Source organism: Salarias fasciatus, chromosome 19 (assembly GCF_902148845.1).
Source record: "Salarias fasciatus chromosome 19, fSalaFa1.1, whole genome shotgun sequence".
NCBI classification, from domain to species: Eukaryota; Metazoa; Chordata; class Actinopteri; order Blenniiformes; family Blenniidae; genus Salarias; species Salarias fasciatus.
In genome coordinates, this window is record NC_043763.1 from 4,019,248 (window position 1) to 4,045,738 (window position 26,491).

The following is a 26,491-nucleotide window of genomic DNA, read 5'->3' on the forward strand; positions in this document are numbered from 1 at the left end:
TAGTCACCAGAGATAAATATAAACTCTTCACAATACTGCACATTCACCAACAGCACCCCAACTAAGGAGAAGAAAGCGGAGATGTAATGGTTAGCAGGAGCTAATGCTAACTAGCCGCATGTCAGTAACTGGACCAACACAAAACTACAAAGTAAAAAGGAAAATTTCCCGATGTATAATATTTGGAACTTGCCATTCAGAAACATCCTGCTGCGGCCGCAGAGTGTGAATTTCTTCAGAACCCTCTCTTCTGGGTCAGACTCTCCGTCAGTTTGGTTCAGATTGGTAAGTCTGAGCCACAGCTAGCTCAGTAACTCTCCATTTGTAAACTTTAGCTCGTGCTACACAACTTCTTCCTGATAAGGACATGAAGGGGGCGTGGACAATCACATCTCATTAGCATAAATGCAAAACAGTTAGAGCTCACCAGAAGGAGTTAGAGGCTCACTGAATTTCAGGAACAAATTGGGTTTTTTTTTTAGGCAACAAACCTTATATTGAGTATTCTAGGACATCAGAGACTTCTGTGAATTTTCTGAAAGAAGATTTAAAAATGTAGGAGATTTAAGACATTGAGTTTATAAATATGGAGCGATGACACAGAGCGACGCCTTCTGGTCATTTTTGGTAACTACTTTTGTAAATTTTTCACATTTCACGTTTCTATTTTATTTATATTTCTTTTCTCTGTGCCGCTGGAACACTGCAATTTCCTCCTGTGGAACAAATAAAAGACTTTCAATTCAATTCAATTCAATTCAATCAAGTGAGGAGCATCCAGGATACATTTTAGTGTCAACAATCAGTGTCTCAGAGTAACAAAGCATGTGCGCGTAGTAGTTTTATAGTTATGATAAGATATCTACAGTACTGACAGGAGTAAGGAGTGGCACCGTTCATAGAGTAGTAAATAGTCTCGAGGAAGATCTTTGCTTTGATAAACATGCTGTAAACATAAGTCAATCAGAGGCGAGGAGTGCTAAGCCCCGCCCGCCAGTCAAAAAAGGAAACACTGGTAAATCTGTACTGTCAGTCGGAACGGAGGAAATTTCCACGGGTTGAATTCGCGTTTTTTCGTTTTACGTCTAAAACGACAAAAGCTGTAGAATCTGATTGTGTCAATTTAACAGTAAAACAAATTAGCAAAAGGTACCTCGCTCGTTGACCAAGGCACGTTTTATCCTCGTTGTTGTGTCTTACAACAATTAAAGAAAATATAATTCAGAATAAACCAAGCTGGACGCACCGTAAAAAGAAACGAGCGCTCCTGTGTCGTCATCCTGGAAAATAACATTGACTATGGACCATTGACGATAAAGACATATAATGCTCATTATTTATATAATATATTATGTATATTTTAAAATACATATATTTTAATATAGATATGTATATATAACGAAGATAAATATTTAATACTGTGAATGGAAAAATACACGCGTTTCCCTGGCAACTGCCTATACATTGCTAAGTAAACCCTCAGTTTAGTTTTGCAGGACGCTTCATCCTGAAGTCCCTAACGCTGAACCCCTATAACACAAACAATCGCTTCAGACCCATGTTTGATGAATATCAATTTCAACATCTTGAATTTCAATAGAAATTCACAAGGTATACATATGGTTTGCAACGATTTTTTGTTTTTTTGTTAATTGTCATGTCTTTTTGACACCTTTGTACGGAGTCCTGGAAAGGACATATAAGATAACTAATATAAACACAGACTATTATTATATGTACTGCTAAGAATACGTAATCATCGGAGATATCCTTATTTTTCTGTCTGCTGTATGATTTGTCAAGTAAACCCACTATTAAATGTTTTTAATTTGATTGTCATTTTTTTGTTGTTGCCTGTAAGACAAGGCGGAGGGGGACGTCAGACGGTCTTTTGATATAAACGCGTAGCTGACGTTATCTCCGCACCAACTAGTTGGAACTACGGAATAACAGCATATTTAATGCCGTTTTGAACGGCCACCACGCTCTAAAACAAACCCCATCCAGGTAAGATTCAATTATTTATACATTAAGCTGAAAAAGTGCCTTATGTATGGTTTTTAGTAGCCTGGTTGTCGAGCTAAAGCTAAGGAATGTAGCATCACCTAGCTTGTTGAGCTAACACGTAAACATGGATACTCAACACCGTGGATATATTCAGCAGAATATGTTTTACTTAATGATTTTCACCCAACAGTGCAGTTGTTTCACCAAGTGAAATCGAAATGTAACGGAATGATCGCGGTAAACCAGTGTTGACAGCTACGCACGTACGACCAGCTGGCATGTTTTTAGCCGCCTAGCTAACATCGCGGCACAATATGATGCTTTCAGTCAGTATAACTTTACATGGCTTCTTTTGTGACTTTTGTTTCGCTAAGGTTTAGATTTTTTTGTCTACCAATTTGATTTTTTATAGATGATTCGTCATTGATCTGCTTATCCATCATAAGTTGGGTGTCTGCACAAATGTCAAAACAGATTTCTGTTTTTGACATTTCTGTTAATGAATTCTGTCTATGAATCACTGTGTCGCTGAATCGACTCATTGACAGCAAATAGAAGAAATTACACTGACCTTCAAACTGCCAGTGCTCCTTTGAAGCTCAGTCTCTGTGAGGCCAACCTTTAGCGTTCTTTCTTTTCCTGCAGAAAAGCCCATCATGAGCCGCTTTAACCACCCAGGCCAACACAGGACCCAGTTCTCCCGGTCAGCACACCTGATGTCCAAGCAGGAGCTGGAGAGAGATTCTGGCTTCTCAGGTTAGAAACACTGAATTGCAATGCTCAAAATTCACAGATCTACAGGTTTTTGTGACTGTTCAATCTGTTCTTAGCTGTTGTTGTGTGCTGTGGTAATTGGTTTTCTAAATTTGTTGAACGAGCTTAATACACAGAGAGAAACAGGTTAGAGGTGTCAAATACAAGGCCCGCGGGCCAAAACCAGCTCAAAAGAGGCTCCTCTCTAGCCACCAAACCAAGTCATTTGTAAACACTTCACAGAAAACTCATTTTTCAATAACTTTCTTCAAGAGTAGCAGACACAACACAACACTGAGACCTGATCTGCGATATCAGAGATGCTGCCATGAGAGCTACCTACCTGGTTACTATTGAACTAGCTTCGTCAGGGTGAGTTTGTAAAAACATGCAAAAAGCAACAGCTACAGGGAAAGCTTTATGGATGTTTCGCTGTATTTTGCACCACAGGATGATGAAATTGTTTATTTGCCATCATATTGTTTGATTTTTGTGAAAATATAGACATTTTCATCACATATGCTCTGCACCGCAGCAAAGGAAAAGTCTAAATTCTAAGGTTGTTATGGTGTTATTGTAATGCTCTGTCTCACAGATGAATTTGGGCTGAACGAAGCCCCTGAACTGAAATGTGTTTCACACTCTTCCTGGGTTTGAAGCATTGTGTGGTGGATTTATTGTTTAGTTGTACTACTTGGTTATTAGGAGGATAAAACTTCCTCCTCACTACCAGTGAGCCAAATTGTGACTGTGTACCTTTATCAGTGAGAAACGTGGGAATTCTGGCTAGTAGTTTTGTAGAAAGAATTAATTGAATGTCTCTGAGTTGTGTTACTTACATCAACTTGCAAGTGTTCAATCATTTTTAATTTAAAATCCATTAATTAAAGTATTGAAATAATTACATTCCAGTCCTAATTGATTAGGATGAGAATTTGAAAACAAGGTTGAGTGTACAGTTCCATAAATACCATTTACATTATGAGAAACAGAGCTTATCACTTCATCAATAAGGTAAACTTCAATCACAAATGAAGATTTATGTCGCATTTCTTAATTGAAACACTGGCAGGCAGTACTCGTTTAGATTTGGTTTGACTGTACATTTTTCAGGAATTATTGCAAACCTTTGTTCTGACACTGAAATTAGTTTCTTCTAAAAATGCTGAGTTCCTTCTTTCATGTGATCCTCAGACGCCAGCTCTGAGTACCTCAGTGCAGTTGACCTGACTGACTCTGAGGATGCGGGACGGACCGGCTCGACGATTGGACAGGATCCGTCCGGTCAGCAGGTGGCTGTGATGGGAGGCTCGTACGCTGGACTCTCTCCGATGATCATCATGAACAACTTTGTCTTAAAGCAGGTAAAGCTCAGCAGCACTCTCAGAGCTCAGCCGTAGTTAGAAGAAGGAATCTCCAATCTTTAGCTCAGGTGATGGTTTAACAGCAGATGTCTTGTTGTTTCCCAGCCGCCCAACGTGGTTCCAGCTGACAAACAGTGGGGTTTTCCTTCGCCGTTGGAGGTGATGCCCCAGTCCCAGGTGGTTCTCCTTCAGCCCATGGCCTCCAGCGGAAACAGCAGCTCCCTTAAAAGTGGCTCAGAGAATCTGCGACAATCAAAAAGCTACGTGCCCATCCGCAAGTCCTACCCCAAAATCGCCCCTCACCCAGTGGACACGCCCACAAAGAGGCCGGGATCCTCGAGGGCGAGAACGAGCTCATCGAGGAGGCACCACCACGGCCACAGGCCGTACAGCCCTCCAAGCCCGGCTCCGCCCCCACAGACGACGGCCAAAGCCGTCTCCTGCTTCGAGGCCACGGCGGCTCAAGCACAAGGCGGCGAGGGCGCGGTTCAGCTCGGCGACAAGTCCCTGTACGAGTCCACGTACACAGATGAGTTCAGGACAGTGACAGACGGCAACAGGATGCTCGCCGGCAAGGAGCAGGACAGCGTCTCACTGCACAGCAACAAACAGAAGCGCTTCAGCAATACCTACAACATCCTGAGCCAGTCGGGCCTGCTGGGCATCACCATGCGCACCAAGCAGCTGATCAAGGAGAACAAGCGCACCCAGAGCCTCCTGCAGCAGCTGCAGGAGCAGACGGCCCTGCTGCTGAAGGCTCTGAGCAGCGGAGACCCGCAGCTGTGGACTGAGCTGCAGCTCTCTCTGCAGGACGGCGAGAAGGAACCGTGGGGGGGCAAAGGTCAGAGCGTCCCGGTGTAGGGTCGGTTCAGGATCCATCACAAAGTGATATAGCAAATTAAAACCTAGCTATTAGCTTTCACACTCTGATCAGGGGCTTGTTCGTACGAATCCTTTTCTTCAGGAAGCAGCTCAACCTGCTGGTTTGTCACGGAGCTGAAGCACAGGAGGCATGCTTAGATCTCAAACCCTCGCCTTTAACGAAACGACCCGCCGCTGTCTCAAAAGAGCAAGTGCCACTGTCAGCAGGGCTTCGGCTTTCACCTGTGGAAACGCATGCCTTACAGCACATATAAAAACACACACCCGTTTAAACGTACAACGTTAAAGCTGTAGAAAAACCAGAGCTTAACTTTTTTTTTTTAAATTAAATTCAAATGGAAGCACTTCCATTGAGCATCTGTTGAGTCTTTTCAGTATTTTTTGTTTTTGCAGATGCCTTCTTTATCCACAAGCATGTTGACATGAAGCATGACCTTCGTTTAAAACCATTTCGACCTCCACTGTCACTATTATTTATTGGTTTTAACTATTCCGACCAAGACTAAAGCTGTGTGAATCACGGAAACAAACCAGGTTTGTTGGGAGGATTCTGAGAACGTGAGCCGCTCTTGCTGAAACGACGCCTTTGAGGACAAAGTAGGACGTAGTGAAAGTGTAGCAAGTGAAGTGCTGTAGCCTTTCGACTGTCTCGCCTTTGCACTTGTTTCTGCCATATTCATTCCCACTGTAGATTCCTTTCAGCTCGATATGGTGTGGCGATTTGACATTTTAAACTGCAGCTAAATGTTTTCATAGTGTCATATTACTGATTCTTGCACAGATTACTGACTACAGAAAGAGCTTTGTTTTCTTTTTTTCTATTTTTTTTAAGGTAATGTGACTGTAAATGTTTATCTGGATGCCTGTGCCTTTTGGAGTACGTACATGTTTGCACTTCGTATCGATGCTTGAGCAGCTTAGACTTTGTATATCTTGATGGGCTTAATGTGGAAGAAGGTTGAATGTATATCAGGGTGTCCAAAGAAATTATATTCTTCTTAAAAGTAATACAAACATGTAGATTATTGTTTGGATTTAACTCTTTCTTCTATTTATTTAAACAAAGCAATTTGTTCATGTTGCAATATTTTGTAATGATTAGTTTTTTGGAAACTAAAAAGACGTGCGCTTTCTTTTAATTTCCGGTCATGTCTCATTTGCTCACAATCAGTTACAGCATTTCTCTCACTCAGACTGTGTTATTAAAGACATAAATCGGCAGCCTGGTGTGGTCTGAATGCTTTTATTGGTATAACAGGAATACACAAAAATATCTCTAAAAACTATATTTGTCGGAACCCAAAACGTCTTGAATGTTCAGCAGCCACAGCGTAACAGTGGAGAGTCCTTCCTGCTGTTACGCCCTGTGGTTAGCGGTGAATCCCTCGTCTTTGGGGTCCTCTATAAGCATGTAAGACACAACTTTATGGCACATTGTGAATAATACCCTGGATTATATTATGGTAATCATCACATTTCCCTCGCTCGTCAGCAGAAAACATCGGTTCAGACTTGGCAGTTTACGCTGTGGACAGAATCTTCCCTTCCTTCCCTCGTCTGATAGCCCTTAACTCAGAAGCGAGTCGTCGCCGTTTGAATAAAAACGAGCCGGAGTTTCCTGAAGGTCACGCTGCGGCGTCCCGTGAGGAAGTGTGGAATCAGCAATGCACTTGGATAAATCCGGGAGCGGCGCTAAAAAGGCTGCCATCGAGCGACACGAAAAACAACGCAGAGCCGAGAAGCCATGCAACAAGCCGTCTTTAGAACTGGGATGGAAGAGGAAGTGCAAAGACGTGTCCCCAAAAATACTGCTTAATATTGCCTTCTTAAAAAGCTACTTAAAGGATACACTTATCTTATTATACTATGTTCTTATTTCACATTACTTGAGCAGATCAGCCATAACATCATGACCACTGAGGGGTCAAAAACACCGATTATTTATCAGTAACAAGCAGAAAGTCAACATTTTCTCCTCAAAGTTAGGAAAAAGGTTACTATGGCACTATTTTTGCTTTATGGCTTTATGGCCCAGTCAAGGTGAAACTAGGCGATACGTGGCCCCTGAACTGATTTAAAGGATGGCTTGATGACTGGGTCGGAGCATCTCGGCTCTAATGTTCCTCATCTGCAGCGGTCCAAATCCCTCAAACACAGGTTACGCTGAATATTTATAATTCAGCATCAAAGTCACACTATTTACTCTTAAATTGCACCCTCAGGAGCAGCGTTTGGTCTCTTTCTGTAAAAGTGACCTGCCTTTCAGATTCATATGCAGACGAATGGTAGTCAGAGCACTGGGGTCTAAAATAAACCACAGGGTTCACTCCGACCCGAGTGACCTTTTCACGGTCTGAAACGTGAGATGTGAGCCGCCGACAGGTCCGGGATGCAGCGGTGAAAAACAAGCCGTCTCATTGTAGTGGAAGCCAAACTGCGAGGGTGAAACCGTGAACGCGTGCCTGCCGCAGAATTCATGCAAACTGAAACGTGGAAAGTGTTTTACCGACAGCGTTCTGAAGAGAAACGCTGCGGCACAGAGGATTTCAGCTGATTTCACCCCCTAAAATCACAAAGTTGAGTCATTTGCTCTCAGAAGTGATGCAACACAAGGCAAAAGGTTAAAAAAAAGGTTTTTTACTTTTCCTATTTCACTCTATTTTGCACCTGAAGGCATCTCTAAAGAAGGTCATTTTGCAAATATCAAGTGAAAACATTGGATCAAATTTCAACTTTCAACTTTTTTTAAGACGTACTTGTCCCTCTTTGAAATCAAACAGAAGAAAGATGAAGTGTCTTTGCTCATAGGTTGCTGTTATTATAGGCTGCATGGGGCTTTGAACTAAAATGAGTTTGGCACAGATAGAGGTTGAAAACCTCTGTTTTAAGAGAAGAAGTCAGTTGTGTAGGCATTTTTTTTATACATATATAACCCTGCAGCTGTCGTACCTGTTAAACCTGGTTGGTTAGTATGGCTTATTTCAGCTGTTGAAACTGTCCTAAAAACTCAAATTATTCCTTTTTTTTTCTCTACAGGAAAAAAAAAACTGCATCCTGTCAGTAACATCTGTTCATCTGGTTTCCAGCGGATGCATCTAGTCAAGTCCAGGCATGAACCCGGTGGTTGTAATGTTATGGCTGACCTGTGTATATTATGGCTCCTGTCCTTAAGAGGAATGTGCACTAACAGCTAACTACTTCCTGGACTGCTTTAAACGTGGTAAAGCGTCATGGATCCAGAGAGTTTCTACACCTATCAGGACGTGTCCTGGGAGCTCAGTCCTGTTTGGGGGGGTCCGTGCCGTCGGGGCTCGTCTCCACCGTCTGCACGGGCAGGACGAGGCCGAGGATCCAGCGCGTCCCGAACACGTCCTTGAGGTTGGCTCGCCAGGGGCTGCAGTTCTCCACCAGCTGGCCCCTCTGCAGCTGACACCAGGTCTGGCCCCGGGCCACCAGCAGCACCTGCTGGCAGCAGAAACCGGCGCACACCAGGCCGATGCCCAGCCACACGTACAGCATCAGCACCAGGAACAGCTGCAGGCCCGACACCGTCCCTGTGAGGGGGGGGGGGGGGGGGGGGGGGGGGGGGGGCAGGGGGAGGTCAGAACGGCCGGAACACTCGCCCACGGAGTCGCAGCAAACCGGGAACACTCACCCATGAAGAAGTACCCGGTGGAGAGGGGCAGCAGGGTGAGGAAGGTCAGCGGGTTCTGGAAGGAGATGGAGTACTCCACGGTGAGGAAGGCCACGCCCAGCACCAGCGAGTACAGGCACACGCACGACGTGTAGATGCAGAACATGATGAAGTAGCGCATGTTCCTGTTCCCGATGCAGTTCCCCGTGAAGAAGCAGTGGTGGTCCCTCTTCAGGATGACCTTCTTGCACAGCTTGCAGAAGTGGCGGCCGTTCAGGAGGTAGTGGGCGTCCACCTTGTCCGAGCAGTGCGGCGAGCACACGGGGATGGCCGTCTCGTTGGCGCTCTCGGCGGGGTATCTGATGGTCATGACGTAGTTCCCCAAGGCGTTGAACATGAGGAAGAGGAACAGAGCCGTGTGGAGGGCGGTGGAGCCCCTCAGGGACATGTCCGGGTTCGGGAAGATCGTCGGCACGAAGAAGCCGAAGTGCAGGATGAAGGTGACCGCCGTGGCCGTGAAGAAGTAGGCCGGGGCCACGGCGTTCAGGAGTCTCAGCTTCAACATCCTGGTGAACATGTCTGCGCGAGAGAGGAAGACACACACTGAGAAGAAACACTTCATTCATTCATTTCAGAGATGTCCGAAACACACACAGCACACACACAACTACACAGAGAGAATCATTCACATCGGCGGATTTCAAAGTATTGATCTGGATTCTGATTGGAGGGTGGAAGAAAACCTGACAAGAAAATAAATAATCAAACTATTATTGGAAGTTTATTGGTGAAAATTTAAAAACAGATTTAAATGCAAGTGTGACAGATGCAAAAAAAAAAAAAAAGATCTGATATCGACCATTTTTTGTTGTCAGTTTTATACTCAGATGAAAACTTCCTGGTAAAGAATGCAAACGTTTTGTCTTTGTACTTGCACAGTAATGTGTATGAACTACTTTATTTTTTTAAAGATAAACAGTACTTTGAGGTGCTCGAGTAAATTAGTTATAAATCACTAGTTTGGACTTCATTCAAGCAAATTTTAATAATCTTAAGGCAAGAAGTGTTACTCAAAGTACTTTAAAAGTGATTACCAAAACCATTACATTCACACTCAACAGAGCATTAGGCAGCAGATTCACGTCTGAAGCAGCTGCATAAACTCAGAAGAAACACAATCATACAGTAATACACACATAACTAAAGACGTATGTGACAAATATGAAGTAAAATGAGTGAACAGAACAGAGAAAGAAATAAGACCGTAAAACTACATGATGCTCAAGATCAGTGGACATGGCTGGAAAAAGCAGGTTACATGGAGCCTCCTGCAGAAACGCTACAAAGGAGAAAAACAGGCTGCTGTAGGAAAGCGGGGTCCTGGGACTCTCGGGGGCCACTGAGAATACTAAAAATACCCCGTCCTTCTGTGGTCTCCTTGCCTACAGCGGAGCGTCAAACCGGAGCACGGCGGAAACAGCGCCGACTGTCCCCGAGCCTCGCGCTCCCGCTGGAGGGCAGCTGAACAATGGACGGAGGTCCCCGCTGAAGGCCACGGAGACAGCGGCTCTGCAGCTGCTCCACATGAGGAGCGGATGTCTGCCGCCGGCGGCGCGGCGATGTGGTGCGTCATGGAGTCTCCACGCGCACACATCTGGTTACCTGCAGATGTGGAGCGCCGGAGAGGAGGAGGAGGAGGAGGAGGAAGAGGAGGAGGAGGGGAGCTGTCCTTTCAGCACCGGGGAGCGGAGCAGCTCAGCAGGCGGTCAGGAGCAGCTCAGCAGCCGGTCAAGAGGCGTCTGTGAGCCGCATCAGCCTCCTCTCTCCAGCAGCCGCGAGCTCCGTCTACCGCCCCCTGCTGGTCCGGTGCGTCCGCTCCGCCACCGCCTCCAGCTCCCAGGCCCAGTATTAATCCTTAAAAAAAGTAAATCACTAACTACTACTGACTTAATGTAGTGTTATTCCTATTATCATCAATGTTTTAATATTCATTTTTTTTAATTATAATTTATATCATTACTGCTGGGGTCTGGAGAACAAGCAACTGGAGGTCTCTGTGTATGCAGGTTTAAAATTCCTATTCGTGAGTTCAGGTATTTGCAGACCAAAGCCTGTGTTTTACTTGTGTTTTTCAATAAATATTATTTAATCTGGAGTGATCTCCTGAAATTCATCCAGGGTGCAGACGGCCCAGACATCAGGACAAACACAAACAGATCGTACATTAGAAAAACAAAACATTTAGAATCAACAGTTAACCTCAAACATATGGTACTGGGGTACTGAGACACATGCATAGAGTGAACATGCAAACTCTACGCATGAGTGCCTGAGTTGGACTTGAGCTCATGACTGTCTTTTGACCGCTACAGCACTGAGCCCCTGCCACCCCCACTTATTGAATTTAACCCAATTTTAATTATATTTCAGGTAACATAACCATATTTTATGTGTTCATGTAGCTTTTCTCTTGCTATTTATATAAAAACAGCATCATGGAGAATCTATTAAACATAAATTTTGTTTTTTTTTTAAAGATACATTTATAGACAATACAAAGCAACCAAAAATCACCAAGTGAAAGTGTAACTGGTACATACTGTATCAACATTATTGTCACTTTGTGTACATTTATTGATTTCTTTATTTCTGAATTCTTAATGAACATTACTGGAGGCAATGGGATCAACCCTGATCAGAAGAATTAATCCAGAAAAAACATCTTACTAGAAGCAGAATGACAATACAGTAGATATAAGTAACTTGCTTTTGAAGTGTAGAATATTGCTTAAATTTCAGCTTATTGAATGTTCAAAACCTCTCATATCCTGGTCACAATGGTGTTTTTTTTTGTAAAATAATATCCAAATGAAAGCAACTCGGGATATTAAATGTCTGATGCAGTGTTTTGAAAGACAGTGTATTAGCAGGTGTTGACATTAGTTTTTCAATAAATAAATAAATAAATAAATAAATGAATAAATTTGATTTGATCTATTTAACACATTGGCCAGCCAAAATACAGTATTTCAAGTTATTTTATTCTGATTTCAGCTGGGTTTTCTGTAAAAATGCTATATCTGTATTACTGTAGTTCTTAAAAATGTCCACTAGATGGAGCCAAAGTAAAAGTTTTACTTTGAGACAATTTCAGGTTTGCAGTGTTGAATTGAATTCTAACTGTGGCTGGACAGAATGGGCTATATACACAGCTCCATTACTTCCTGAAGTTCAGACAGCACCTTTATTTCCTGTGTTTCATGATAGGATGAACTGCTCATGCTAGCTGTTGCCAAAGCTGTCCGTCCCTGGGAGAGGGATCCCTCCATACTGTGGTTCTCCCCAAGATTTCTTCTTTTCCCACTGGGTTTTTGGAGTTTTTTCTTGCCGGATGTGAGGGTCGAAGGCGGTGGTTGCTTCGTTCTGTCTCGTTACTGTAAATATTGACATATTACCATTATGCTTATTCACTGTTTTTACTTTTACCGACAAATGTAACATCTTGAAGCCCTCTGAGGCAACTGTTGTTGTGATACTGGGCTATACAAAAATAAATTGATTGATTGATTGGAACTGATTAATCCAGGTGTGTCTGGCCCTTTACTGAGGTCAGACACACCTGGATTAATCAGTTCATCCTATCATGAAACACAGGAAATAAAGGTGCTGTCTGAACTTCAGGAAGTAATGGAGCTGTGCATATAGAAAGCACCGAGGAATTTTACAAAATAAGAGGCTGAGGGTTCAAAATAAAGCTCCATAATAGAGTTTCCTGCACGTACAGGAAAAACATGCAGTCTCTCCCCCAAACTCAAAAATAATGATCAATTTAGTTTTGAAGTTTAATGGCAGAGGTGGAGAGTAAAAAATGGCATTTATTCACGTTGCTGATTTTTTTTTTCATTTGTAATTTTCTGAGTAGTTATTGGAATAGGTCATTTTATATTTACTCAGATTAACATTGACCCAAGCCGTTCACTTTGCTACTCTGGAGATCCCTCTAGTTACAGAGGACAAAATGAAATTGTCAAAAAACAAAGCAGCTAATGACACAGAGTCTGTTCTGCTCTGCTGGTTATAGGATGATTTGAACAAAGTTTGCACCTTCTACCTCCTGAAAGCTCCTGCTTAAAAACAACTAGTGCTGGACTGAATTTATGAATCAAGCTTTTCTATTCAAGGAGCGTCCTCCAATCAAGATGTCAGCTTTATTCCGGTAATTTGTACAGGATGAACCGGGACCGGCAGCAGCAGCAGGTAGAGCAGAGCCTGGAGGCTGCAGTGACTTTCATTATGCTGGTGTCAGAGTAAATCATACTATACATAATGATTTAATGTGGGAGTCTCCATGTGGATAAATATTCCTTCTGATCACAGTCAAGTCTGTTTTAGTGACTCATGTTGAGAATAAATTCAAACAAATGAATGAAACTGATTTGCAAACTAGCAGAAAAATCTTGCCATGAATATTTGGCAGAAGTCGGCAACTCAGGGAGAGTTGACGCTCAGAGAAGCAATAAATACAACCTCAAAGAGCTGCACTGCAGCACCCAGAGGTCTTTGCAGCTCCTTTTATATACGAGACATGTTTTCACCCATCTACAGTTTATAATCTGAAATAAGATTAGGGCTGGGATTGATTTATACTCAATATTTAATGAGATTTATACTTTACTGAGACACTGACTGTCATTGGTCCACAAAAGGTAACAAAATGAATCAGAATGAAATGTATTTATTGAAAACAGGTCCTATAAGTCCAGACAGACAACAAGGTAAGAGCTTCATTTTTAAAAGTGCCAAAAAACATTGGCCCGCCGTTCTGAAGTGCCAATGAAGGCATTACATATGTCCTTCTTGTCCATCTTCCGCAACTTGTCTTTGTGGACATGGCAGACAGCCACACCGTTGAGCCCTGCCTGGAACATTGTGGAGCGGAGCCACGTTTTCATGTTGGTGTTTACATCCCACCAATTGTTGTTGTTCTTCCCTGTAGACTCGCGTTCAAATTTTCCATCCTTATCAGGAGATCTTCCCCTAGGAGAAGACCAAGCATGGTGCTTCCTTTTTGCAGCCTTTCAGGAGACCATTGGCTCGGGAGGCAGTGTCCGTCCAACTTACAGAGGCCATTTCCTCCAATGCAGCCAAGACAGCCTCATACTGCCTCAGGACTGACTGGATTGCTGGGGTTCGCTCTGTCCATCTGGTGGCACACAGAGGCTTGATAGTGCTGAAGGAGCCAGTCGTGGTTTTTCCTTAATAATTTCTTTGCATTTTCCAGACTGGCCAGACAAGCAGCCTCGCTCATGGATCCACTGCAGAGCATCCCTGATCACTGGTGTAGAGGAACAGGCGGCCTGCGTGACCAAGTTCACACAGTGAGGACCACAGTGGACAAACGTGGCCAATGGTTGCTCTTTCCAAATCAGAGCTTGCGTGCCTGATGGGTGACCTGACATGTTGGCTGCTCCATCACAGGTTTGACCTCGGAGACCTGAAAGCGGGAGGTTGAGACGGTGCAGCACGTCTGAGGCAGTTCTCCAGAGTTGTTCCCCTCTTGTGGAGGTGGCTTCATAAAGGCCAACAAATTCCTCACGTGGGTTCAGATCTTCATCCACATAGCGGAGGCAAAGGGCGGTCTGTTCCATGCCAGTTATGTCCTGTGTTCCATCCATTATTAAGGAATATTTCAGCTCAGGTCATTTATGAATTTCTGCAGCTATGTCTCTGACGACGCTGTTGCTCATGATGTTCAACAACTCATTTTGTCGTTCTGCACTTGTGTATGAATGATTTCTTTTCAGCCGTGTGGCCAGATTGGAATCATTCTTAGCCTGAAGGAGGATATAAATGTGTTCAGTGCAATATTATGAGCCTTGCTACTTGCATGTTTGTTGAACACCTCCTTACTTTCCTTCCAATTTCCAAAACCCTGTGCAATGAAGGCTTGTTCTGTGTTTTTTTGCCAGTGAGGAGGTTTGATGGCCAAAGGCACGAATACAGTAGAAGCACAAAACCCCCGCTCTCTCTGGACTGTAATGGAGCCATGGGTAGTCCCTGTACCAGCTGTCCTGGAACCGGAGTGTTTTGTCTTCCAGTATTTGTGGCTGGATCAAAGAGGCTGATGGCTGGAATGGTGAGGCCAAAGGTTCGTCGGATTTGTGGGATTGTCCACTTTGACAAGGGTGCAGGGATCCATGCTCCCCTTCATCCACAGGTGACTGCTCATCCTGTAAGGCAGTTTAGTGAACATTAGGGCAGAAATCATTGGGTATAAATTGCAGAATAAAATGCAACATTGTTCTCACCTGTACATCTGTACTTTCTTGAACTGAACTGAACTCTGCTCCTGGACAAATAAAATAATAGAAAACACACCTGAGACTGATTATCTGTGTCTTATCCACTTTGGATGTTTAGTAATGTTTGCACTTGTGTTGATGGTACAGTTACTACCGGTATATTATTTCTTTAATGGTGCCAGAGCATTTGAACCATGACAAATCCATGTAAATATATGTGGAATTGGTATGTTGGTGTGCTGAGTCTAAATGGATTTGAGGGCATCTAGTGGTGTTGCTGTGGACTGACAGATTGTCTCCTTGCATTTGAGTTTTTAATTGGCATCAGTCAAATGAGAACGTGGCTGTGTGGATTGACACTGTTTTGATAAAACAGCTAATAAAGCCGAAATGTTTTAGCACTGAACTAAAAATAACTACAGCAATGGTAGTCACGAAATTGATCCTGCTAGCTAAACCACAAGGTTTAGTTTTCTTTTGCTAATTAATATGAGGCTAACAGTAACTGTACCAAAACAGTGCTATCTGTGTGAGATGACACTTAGGGTGCATTTCTGCTTTGTGAAAAAAGCTCTGATGTCGGTTGCTTTTCTTTTTGACATGTTGATTTACGATTTGCTCAAATCGTATGAAAAAGAATGAAAGAATGGCCGTACGCAGGTTGTCCAAGGGGCAGTGAACGCAGCACAGCAGAATCAAACGTTCCATGAAACACCACAGAAGAAGAAGTCGTGACCCGGATTATCCACTCATGGTGTAATTTTACTCTAAAAATCAAGTAAAGATAAGAGTAATAATAAATGTTTCCAGCCTACCAGCAAGAAAGGTAAGAAGGCTTCATGTTGCGATTTGTTGTTCTGCTGCTGATTCACTGATCAGTCAAAAACTAGAGTTTTTGTATGAGACTGATCAACGTGGTGGCAGTTTTTTGTGCGTTGGCTAGCTTTGTTTTACTCCTTGAGTTGCTTATTGGTGTTGAAAATATGTTTTATTTGAGTGGAAATGGCTGGTTAGGCATCACGTCAAGATTCTCCCAGTCCTTGGATGCAAGAGACAACAATAACAAATGTTAGCCATGTTAGATGTCATCGGAGACATTAAAATAGGAAACCCTTTACTCCAGTATGTTTTTTCTTGTTAATGATTTATGCATTCATCTAAAAACAAGTCTCCAGTCATGTGATTATGTGTTACAGTAAATCTGAATGACATAATTTGAGTAGACATTACCTGTAGTGACAGTTTTTTCCTCACCTGATGCTTGAGTCCCAGCTCAGAGCCACTGCCTCCAAACAGTGCATTTTAACAGTGCTCCTGGTGAAGTTTCATAAAAATTATAAGCATATTAATGTCTAAAGACAGTTTATTTTACCTACATGCATGCCCCTGACCTGTAGCAAACTATTATTGCAAACAGCATATCTCAATACTAATAGTTCTACATTATATCACATTCATGGACTTTCTTAACTTGAAGAAAAATACCTTCATCTTGCTGTTCTGTCTCCTCTTCTTTCATTTCAGTTGTCACATGTTGAGCCTCAAACTGCTCCTGGGATGTGAAATGAGCATGCATTCTCCTTACAAATGAATTTTGAGGAAATCAACCGTGGCATTTGTTGCCGGTCCCTTGCTGCGCTCTGCTGCGGGTGTGGAACTGTCAGACGGTCCCCGCGCAGGTGGGAGTTTCTCTTGTTTCTTGGTGTTGGAGGAAAAAAACACAGCAGCATCTCCATCACCAGCAGCCGCCCGCGATCAGCCAGCTTTGTGAGGTGAGAGGCGATCCGTTTTAAACTCTTTGCATGCCCATTGCGGGTCTATTTGCGGTCCGCAGACGGAGGTTTGTGCGCTAATTTGTGGCGCAATCGTTTTTTATCAAGTTGCGGAGCCGGGAGGAAGGTGGGTGTGCAGACTGCAGCAAGCACAGCAACACTGATGGAAAATGTCTGGTTGGAGAAGGAAACACGTTCTTCTTTTTTTTTTCTTCTTTCATGTTTTTATGTAAATATTTGTGTATTTATCAGCGGAGGTGTAAAAGTTGACAGTGCGGTGCGGAGCTGCCGTGGCTGCTGAGGATGAGTAGGTTTCTGGCAACGTGTCAGACTATTCCACCCAGAGGAGCAGGTGCAGGATGTCTCCTCACAGGAACACCTCTTGTTTTGTCCCTCCTCCAGTGGCAGAAGCACCGAGTGAGATGCATTTGCTGTAATTCCTATCCGACAGGAGGAGGATCTGGTTCGGGGGGGGGGGGGGGGGGGGGGGGGGGGGGGGGCGCTCCTCTCTGCAGCCCACTGAGGCTCCTCAGTCTGGGTCCAGGCAGACACAAAGCTTCCTCTGGTCCTCCTCACGCCGAGTGGCCTGACCTGTTGATTCAGACTCTCATTTCACTGCATGGCCACACAATGGGGGGGTCATTGCTGGGGTAAACTGAGGTCACACTGAGGGGATCTGCCACAGAAAGGTCATTTATATTCTGAACAAGCACATTCAGCTCCTGCCTTTAAAGGCACAGTGTCTGTTGTTGTTCACTTTCAGTGAGGTGTAATTGTTTCCAGAAATGACATGCATAATGTTGAAAATCCAGATTTCGGGTGGCAGTAGCAGCAGGGGATATCACGGACCGGGCCTTTTCCCCTCCTGACGTTTGTTGAGGATAAACAGAGTTGGGGTCCGTTACTCAAATAAGTAAAGAGTTACCCGTTACTAGTTACTTTTGAAAAAAAAGTAGTGCCTTACACTACTTGATTACTCCATGGAAATAGTAACGAAGTTACACTACTCGTTACTGCATAGTGCTCCGCGGAGCTGTGCTCCCATGTATCCCTCCGTGGAGCACTGCGCATGCGCAGATCTGTGTGTATCAAAACGTTTTTTTTTTTAACAGATTGAAAAGAAAACACGTCTTTTAAAATGTTTCATAACCATTCGGATTTACTTCACGTGCTAATACGCCGTCCCCTGGACCACTGGAAGGAGTATTTTGTCCATTTGCGTAGTCCGGCTCTGATTGACTTCCAGCTAAGCTTCGAGCTAAGCTAACTACGATGCTAACAGCTGGGAACCAGAGACACAGGTATTTATGAGCTTGTCTAACTTTGTCAGTGATAGGGAAAGGGCGTGGGTCCCTAATCTTCGGAGTATTCATTTAAAAGCGGTATTTACAGTAGGAGGGAGTGCAGTGTTGCCAGTGGGGCACAAATTTATATAAGGCAAACAATTTTACTTTCACGGTTCCATCAGCCCTGACCCGGAAGAGATAGCAAGTAGCTGCTCGTATGGCCACCGTTCCATCTACTGGTGGTAATAAAAAAAACTCCGCTTAAATAATAATATTTTGGTTGCTCTATTTGCAGCCATTGTAAAAGTAACGATCGTAGAGTTTCATTTGTAACGCTAACTAGTTTAACTACCAATCTAGAAGGAGTAGTGCCGTTACACTACTCGTTCCCATCAAAAGTAATGTAACTACTTGTAACGCTCGTTACTTGTCGTTACATACCCAACTCTGAGAATAAATGATAAAAATAGATAAAAAAAATGAGGTGAAACTATTAATCAAACAGGCTTTTATTTATGAAATTTTTAACCTATACAATGTCCTGTTGGGAATTACATTATTTTTTGTTTATCTGTTCTCCCAGCTTTCTATTAATATTTACCTTTCCCCTAGCAGGTATAATGTTTCCTGTGACATTACTCATATAGACCCTCGTGTTTCTTGCAGAGTTACAAAAACATTTTTCCAGAATCTGGGTACCTTATGGCATTTCCTAAATATGTGTACACAATCTGTGTTTGATAATGTCGAACAGATGTTTTTATCACTGAATTGGCTGAAAGCATGGATAGAGACCCGAAATGTCAATTAAAAATGTGTTAAAAACTGTAAACATAGCAAAGGTCTCTGATATTTCATATAAATCTACAATAGATTGCACTCAGATCTTTACAGTTAATAACTGGAAAGACAAATAGCAGAAATCTACAGAAGCGCTGAATCGAAGACGAACCGTGACTCACTATCGCCACCTAGTGTGCCAAACTGACATTACCGAACATTTATATTCTATTTCTTTAAGGTGGGAGTGGTCCGACCACTGCTGCCATGTAACTGGGCACCAGTTCAATGGTTATGGCCATTATTGAACAGGACATTACAGTGACTCACTACTGCCCCCTAATGCACACAATTCCCATTACTTAAATTTGACTGACCGCACCTTTAAAGGACATGGAGACTCTAAATTGATTCTTGACTCTTTATCTGTCATTTGCGCCTGGCAGTGTTAGAAGGCCATGGCCTCAAAAACGCCAGATTTATAATAAAACTTTGACATTTTTAAGCAAATACGAGGAAAATGTCAGAGAAACTCTGAGCTCATGCAGCCTCTTTTTTCTTGAAATTGGTTTTTTCATGCCAGATTGTCACGATAATGTCGGGAGCGGTGTCTGACAACAATAACACAGCTCATCAGCCTGATAACAACACACACACGACAGTGATGATGTTGTTCATTAATTAGAGGGGATCGCTGTCATGTTTGTGCCTCCTCCATAATGGAGCCACTTTCAGAATCTTCTCAGAGATTCAGGCCTGTATTTCAGTCATAATCTCTAATTACAGGAACGGCGTTCGGCTCTGTGGAGTACAGCAGCCCCCCCCCCCCGGAGCTGAAAGGTCAGTTTTCTAAATCCCAGAGTGCAATGTGACCACAGACGCTCTCAGGGAAAACAGAAAATACCTTTTTGAACAAGCAGGTGGGGAGGGTCAGATATTTCCAATTTGTGTTTTTCAAGTATGCATGTAATAGTATCTGGTATTACCATGAATTTAAATGACTGCTTTTCATCATGTGGACACAATTTTTCTCACTTTATACCTGATGAAAGATCTAGAATTGAACTGCTGCTATTCCTGTAAGATCCTACGGTGTAGTATCAAGCTTGCCAATCAATACATTTTCTATCGTCTTTCACTTTAAGCATCGATCTCGCTCAGCAAAAGGAAGATTTTCTCCAAAGGAAAGGGAACAAATGAGCACTGGTCATCTTCACGTATCACACAGCCATTAATATTTCAGGAAACTGAGCCGAGATTGAAAGAAGAGCTCGCAGTAAGCGATGTGGGTGTGTGTGTGGTGTGTGTGTTGGAACAGCTGCTGCACGGCCAGACGATACTGAGAGGCGTGTTAAAGACAATACACGGTGATTTAAGCATGAAGCGGCTTCATGTGCTTGGATTTGTCCTCTCTGTTTGTTTTATCAATGAGCGCAGGCTCACATCCGGCTCCACGCTGCGCTGTGATAAAGCAGTCTAATTTAGGCTGCGCAAATGTCAAAAGGTAGCAGGCGTTCTGTTTTCAACAAGAACTGAATGCTGGAGCAGGTATTTTCACTGTGTGGGAGACTGGAACATCACACAAACTCTCAAGTAGAAATTTCTGGGCTTGTTAATGTCTTTTACTGTAGAATAAATTATTTTTAGCAGCTGTTGGAACCCATTAGACAAACATGCATTGATTTTCTCTGCTATAATCTGACGTATACAGTAATTCCTTATATAATCTGCCATTGTTACATCTGTCTTTCATGAATTGTTTTCTGAAAATGTGCATTTTAATGAAATAATTAATCTCTTGTAATCTCATGCTATATACTGCACACAGTTTTTTTTTTTTTTTTTAATATTGCCTTTCATGGTGTCATATGATTTATTCACGGCTGCATCGTCTTAAACGCTAAAGACTCGCCTCGTAGTGAGAGCGTCCACATTTGTGTCCGTGGCTTGGGGGCGTTTCTGTGTGGTGTCTATTTTCTGCTGACAAGCCTTTAAAGCGAGTCGGTGTTTGCTGGGAACAGCTTTATCTTGAAAACTTCATTTAAATTATGACTCTGAATCCAAATGCTCAGGAAAAAAAAGCATCTTTATTATACCAGGAATGCAATACTGGGAAATTTAACCCTAAACCAGGATTGTCAAACTAATTTTGGGCGACAGACAGATTGACCTGAAGTGGGTTCGCTTATGAGTAGTTATTAAATATCAAAATTTTCATCACATATAGTCTGTGCCACAATGAAGAAAAACTTTAAATTCTAACATCTTACCAGTTCGGCTTTGGCTCACGGCTCATACGTTTGACATCCCTGCTGTAGACTGTTCAAATCAATAAAGTAAATTTTTCTATTTGACTTGCTCTCAGTTTTCAGGACAGGCTCCACATTAAAATTGGATGTGAGAAGGTCTTTTTAAGTGGAGGATCTAAAATATGGTTTAAAACCCCTGAAAGCAGCGTGAATCATTCAGGAGAGGTTGAAAAATACATTTGCATGACTCCATGCGGTTGGCTCCCCGGTGCTTTTCCCTGATGACCTGCGGGAAGAAGCCGTCGCACAGTCGAGATGACCTGCTCCACATCCTGTGAAGTCAGCCGCCGGAGGGCAGAGCTCCGAGAGGCTGGAGGAGAGTGCTGACAGGTCTGAGTGAGCGCGCAGACCCAGTGCTTCCTGTTGCTTTTATTATCATCTAAGATAAACCCTGCTCCTCGGCTGTGATGTGGTTATAGTTTACGCTGCATCGAGTCGCAACAAAGAAGCTAAAAAAGCCACGAATCCAATTGAACAATAAGACTTTTCTGAATCTTGTTTGGTCAGAAATGCTTAAATTCTTCCAATATTTTCCAGATGCAAGTGAGCTGATTTTATTATAGTCGCAATGTGATTGTTGAATTTCAGGTCTGGGTCCATAATTAATCCAGATTTCCGACTTGATTTGATGCCCTGAGTGACATGGAGCCAAGGTGTCTGCTGACCTTTAACCTTTGTTCTTTGGGCCTGAAAACGATTGGTTGAAATTTTGATACTTCTGACACAGCCACTCATTCATTTCATTTATAGGCTGTGGTCATTCACAGAGCTGTGTGTCATCTGCATGATTCTGATAGGAGGTGTTGACTTGTCCCTTGATCTGAGCCAGAGGGAGCATGTGGATGTGATATAGAAAGGGCCCAGGATGGAGCCTTGTGGAACCCCACAAGTGAGATTCTTTCGCTCAGTTTCATTATTTGTTATTTACACAGAATAGCCAGATATTCCCAACCATTTTTCAAATACATTGTGATCTACTGTGTCGAAAGCAGCACTAAGATCCAGTAACATTAAAACTGAGACTGTCCATTGGTCACTGCTCATATAGATGTCATTCAACACTTTAATAAGTGCTGCTTCTGTGCTGATTTCCCTAAATATAGACTGGAAAATATTGAAGCAGTTGTTTTATATGTAATATTGACATCTAAAGTTTCAAGATTTAGGGGGAATTGTTCTCATAACAGTGTTCTTTCTCTTGCTCCTGATTTATTGTGACTGAGATGATTCTTTTGCTTTAGTTTTTTCTCATTAATCTTTGTGCATGGGCAGTGGGCAGCGCAGAGTTCAGGGTAAACACCCTGTCGAGGGAAAATCTTCATGTATTTAACACTTCCTGTCACGTCTCCCTGACAACGCTGGTGTGAGCAGCAGGTTTTGCGGGTGTGTGCTGTCTCTGGTGACGTTGTGGTGGAAGACCCCGGGGGTGTGAATTTTTAGTTTGAAGCAGATTATTAGAGAAAATATGATTCTGTGCTGTTGTTTTCCGTTTTCTCCTTTGCTAATACCTTCCAAGCTGCGTAAATTTCCCTCTTGTGATTGAATGTATCCAGATATCTCTGGTCGGTCGAGGCTTTTCACTAGTGGCCGACGTGTTGCCATTAATACAGCAATGAATGGAGCAGCTGAGCGTGACGGCCCACGCTGCTGACAGCCTGCGTAGCGCCACACTCGACTTCCTCTGGTAGAAATGGCCAAGATGGCGGCGGAGAAATGCGCGGTTCAGGTGTGTTTCAGTGAGCCAAACGCTTCTGATGGGAAGTCGAAACACAAACAGAATATGAGAACAAAAGGTTGACTGTGAAACCTGAATTTGTATTCCATACGGTCTCGTAACCTTCGCAGGTATGCGGCGTAGGCCGGGCTTTGTTCTCGAGTCTTTGGAGGGAAGAGAGATCATGGCTTTTTGAGATTCAGCCCGGGATTCCACCGACCTCCCTCACTATGTGTCGTATACAAACTGTCTCTGCCATCAGCTTTCTGCGCCTCACTGAGGATGTTGTACACACTTGTCGGATGTGAAGCTTTCGGCTCTCAGAGGTCCTTTAAGTACAGCAGATGTGATATAAATAGGATGTGCCCTGCAGAACGATGTGGACCTGATGTTCACGTGGGAAAAGCCATTCCTGGAATAAATACCTAATGCTTTTCTTTGGAGGCTCCTGCTTTTTAGTCCTCTGTAGATCTATAGAAATTGATGCAAGTCAGAGATCAGAGATCTCAGGCCCAGTTTATGTCAACATTTCAAGGAAAACTCATCGTTTCTGTGTTTTCACTTCAAAGGTTTTCCTTTTAAACTGCAGCGTTTTGCACAGAAATGGCATACCAGGCCACGAGTCGGTGCTGCTCGCGGTTTCTGTATTGAAACCACACACAATGTGCACAGAGAACAATACGCTATAAACAGTAACAATGGCAAAAATTAGGGTTTTCACTTGAAAAGATGGTCATGTGAGCAGGGCCTTAGAGACGTTCCACAGCCTTTTTTTAGTGACGATGTGACAAAACTACATGTAACGTCATGAAGCTTTGTTTTAGAGGATAATGTGTTTGATTTGATGGTGAAATTTCAATGAAAAGCTATACATTTTAGCTATAAACCTTGTCAAGAGTGTAATTTACATGTTTTCCATTGAAATTATAGTTATTTCAGGTGTTGTGAAGGTCTCATCTGTCTTGTACACGCATTCTCTTTGCTCTACTAATTGTTTTAGTACCTGTGTTAGTGTCTTGATGGAGGCGTGTACGGACAGGCTGGTTGTGGAATTGAACTTCGGTTGATTGACTTGATGTTTAGATATTTTTTGCGAGCATCTTGCTACAGTCAGCATATATTTCTATCTGCTGTTTAAAAGTAGCAGATAAAGTCTTCTTTACTGTGTATTGTTCTTTGACCCTTCGTCGAGCCAGTTTTGGCCTTGAACCATGTGTTTCACACCCTCGGGCATCGCATCGTTAGATTTCCCCCGCTTATTAATCTCTTCTGATGTGCAGCATTTACAGTTTTCGGATGGTGGTGAAGTGAAATGAGCCTCAGGTTTTCTCTCAGGCCCGTTTTTAGGATCCAGCAGACTCTGCAGTTTGAGAAGCTGTTGCTGGAATCTTCTCTGGTCTCGGTGTCGTGCAGGGAAGGTGCAGCTCAGACACCGTGGCTATTGAACAGGTTCAGCTGAATCCAGCGTCTGTGTCTGACTGGAGCAGCGCTGTCCACACATAGCAGGACAACACACTCCACACACACACTCCCCTGGGGCTGACTGAGCATGTGCGGACAGACAGGAAGCAGGTGTTGTCTTGTTGGACCACAGTCTGTGCGTGCAGTGGTCACTCCCACCGCGCTCCGGCTCACTCAGCCTTGGGAGGGGGGCCGGGTGGGCGTGGCGATGCTGCACTAACCGTGAGCGGTGAGCGGACACACCTCGGTGATCTGTGTTTGTGTGCGCCGTGCCGGAGGATGAGCGATGAACAGAGCGGAGCCCCCTCCCTTCCCCTCCACCGAGCAGGTGGCGAGCAGATTGTGTTTAAATCTCCGCCCTGTTCTCTCCCTCAGGATGAGTCTCCAGCACGGCCCTCTACCCACAGCCGTCACTGCAGAGGCCTGCAGCTCCTGTCCAGCTCCAGCCGACACTTCCAGAGCAATTAATAAGGGATCGTCTGAGAATCATGTTTAAAAACTTAGATTTCAGTCATTTCGGATTAAGGTGCAGTTCACATTCCCACCAAAAAGAGTTCATTCATATTCCATCAGCGGAGTGTTTGAGATGTGAAACACTGAACATTTGATGCAGCCAAGAAAACAGCCTTCACCAGCACAAACAGAAGACTGGTGAGGGAAAAACTGCATGTTTAACAAGGTTGCAGTGGAGAAGAGAACAGCAGCGCCGAAGCCATGATTCTTTTATTCGTGGTGACTGAAAACTGTCCTTGGGCTTGTTGGTCTTTTATCTCACGGCGACTGGCAGTTGATCAGGTGCAGACGTTTGGAAGTCAACAGCAATGCGCTTTATTTATGGTTCATTTCTCCGGTGAAACAGGGCCGACACGCTCCCATTCCCTCAGGCAGGTAATGTCGGACGGAGGGAGGGGGGAGGACTCCAACTGAGGCCACAAACCAAATGCTTTATGGCATTTATTAAACTTTGGAGTGGCTGGAAATTATAAACCAGCCCCTGACATGTTTACATGTAAATATACAGTTTTACCTTCATAAATTATAGTTATGAAATCATTAAAGGTGCAGTACTTAATGAAAATCATAAAAGAGAAGTTAGAAAAAAGCATTATAATAACATTAAATAGATTCATGGGTTTGCATTAACAGTGGAGAGATAGAGCCAGGTGTCATTCACATAGAAATAAAACTGTATGTATTGTATTTATAGATTATGTGGCCAAGAAGGTTGAGATAGACATTGAAGAGGATTGGACCGAGGTCAGAGCCCTGGGGGACACCAGAGGAGAGAGTGAACTACTTTTCCTGTGCAACCATAGAGGTATGACTTGAACCAGTCCCGGGAAGAGTTGGATATTCCGACGGATCTGTGAAGGAGGATGGAGTGGGAGGAGGAGGAGGAAGAGGAGGAGGAGGAGGAGCAGGATAGAGTGGGAGATGGTGTCAAAAGCTGCACTCAGATCAAGGAGGAGGAGGATGGACAAAAATCCAGAATCGAGAGGTTGTTGGTGACTGCAATGAGGGTTGTCTCTCTTCCAAATATATATGATGTTATTGTCGAGGTATTTATGGATTGTTAGTTAGTGGCAGTTGTGTTGTAACAGTACTGAGTGAACTCAAGTTGTCGATTGGGAACATTGGTACCCGTTAATGTCATTATGAGGATAAATTTCCGTGGTGAAGATGTCCTGCACAGACAGGAAATCGAGCTGCTTTCATCCGCTGTGGATGAAGCGCAGCCTGCATCACTCACTCTGTGATACCTCAGCTGTTTTTCTGGTGCAATGAGCAGATTAGCTGACCTGAGTTAGCTTCTCCTTCTTTACATCTCTCACCATTTTTTCTGCCTCCCTGACTCAAACTCAGGTGTGTTTCAGCATGCGTGATTAGAATAGTGCATAGCCGAGCAGACAGACTCGATTTCAGTCGTTCTGCCAGCGGGAGGCACAACTCAGCTTCTCAAAGCAAACAGCAGTTTGTAAGCTGCTGCGCTGGCTGGAAAGAATGCTACAAAACAGGAGAGAGACGAGCAGAGGGGAGGGATTAGAGATACTTCAGAATAAGCTGGAGGAGGAATGGATGCCCTGGGATCAGTGTGAGCATGTTTTGAGTCTTTGAGCAGGCAGAAGAAGAATAACCATGGAGCCTCACCATTAATCTGCTGAGTCATGCTGTGACGTTTGTCCAAATGTTGTGTGAAAGCACACCACAGCCGGAGCGTATCCCTCAG

At 43.5% G+C, this 26,491-nt stretch overlaps 3 protein-coding genes across 3 annotated transcripts in view; 2 read left to right on the forward strand and 1 right to left on the reverse strand.

The window, feature by feature from the left end:
* Positions 1 to 1,877: 1,877 nt before the first annotated feature.
* cipca (CLOCK-interacting pacemaker a) lies at positions 1,878 to 5,798 on the forward strand. The gene is made up of 4 exons (XM_030117229.1): positions 1,878 to 2,007; positions 2,653 to 2,763; positions 3,955 to 4,124; positions 4,230 to 5,798. Exons 2-4 carry the CDS (start codon positions 2,664 to 2,666, stop codon positions 4,983 to 4,985), a joined length of 1,026 nt encoding a protein of 341 aa, XP_029973089.1. The 5' UTR covers positions 1,878 to 2,007; positions 2,653 to 2,663; the 3' UTR covers positions 4,986 to 5,798.
* Positions 5,799 to 8,282: 2,484 nt separating this feature from the next.
* Positions 8,283 to 10,336, reverse strand: zdhhc22 (zDHHC palmitoyltransferase 22). The gene is made up of 3 exons (XM_030116447.1): positions 10,303 to 10,336; positions 8,662 to 9,219; positions 8,283 to 8,560 (listed from the first exon to the last, which is right to left on the reverse strand). The coding sequence occupies exons 2-3, from the start codon at positions 9,215 to 9,217 to the stop codon at positions 8,283 to 8,285; spliced, it is 834 nt and encodes a 277-aa protein (XP_029972307.1). The 5' UTR covers positions 9,218 to 9,219; positions 10,303 to 10,336.
* A 6,339-nt stretch (positions 10,337 to 16,675) lies between these two features.
* The window catches only part of tmem63c (transmembrane protein 63C), an 86,745-nt gene continuing 76,929 nt past the window's right edge, over positions 16,676 to 26,491 (forward strand). The window contains exon 1 of the mRNA XM_030116446.1: positions 16,676 to 16,714. The gene's annotated coding sequence lies outside the window, so the exon portion shown is untranslated. The remainder of the gene's footprint in view (positions 16,715 to 26,491) is intronic.

What these genes read in the sequence shown, in the direction of transcription:
- cipca (XM_030117229.1), top strand. Translation starts at nt 2,664, where the DNA reads ATGAGCCGCTTTAACCACCCAGGCCAACACAGGACCCAGTTCTCCCGG. An exon ending in GAGAGATTCTGGCTTCTCAG is followed by an intron (nt 2,764 to 3,954) that starts GTTAGAAACACT and finishes TGTGATCCTCAG; the next exon opens with ACGCCAGCTCTGAGTACCTC. An exon ending in ACAACTTTGTCTTAAAGCAG is followed by an intron (nt 4,125 to 4,229) that starts GTAAAGCTCAGC and finishes GTTGTTTCCCAG; the next exon opens with CCGCCCAACGTGGTTCCAGC.
- zdhhc22 (XM_030116447.1), bottom strand. Translation starts at nt 9,217, where the DNA reads ATGTTCACCAGGATGTTGAAGCTGAGACTCCTGAACGCCGTGGCCCCG. An exon ending in CACCGGGTACTTCTTCATGG is followed by an intron (nt 8,561 to 8,661) that starts GTGAGTGTTCCC and finishes CCCCCCTCACAG; the next exon opens with GGACGGTGTCGGGCCTGCAG.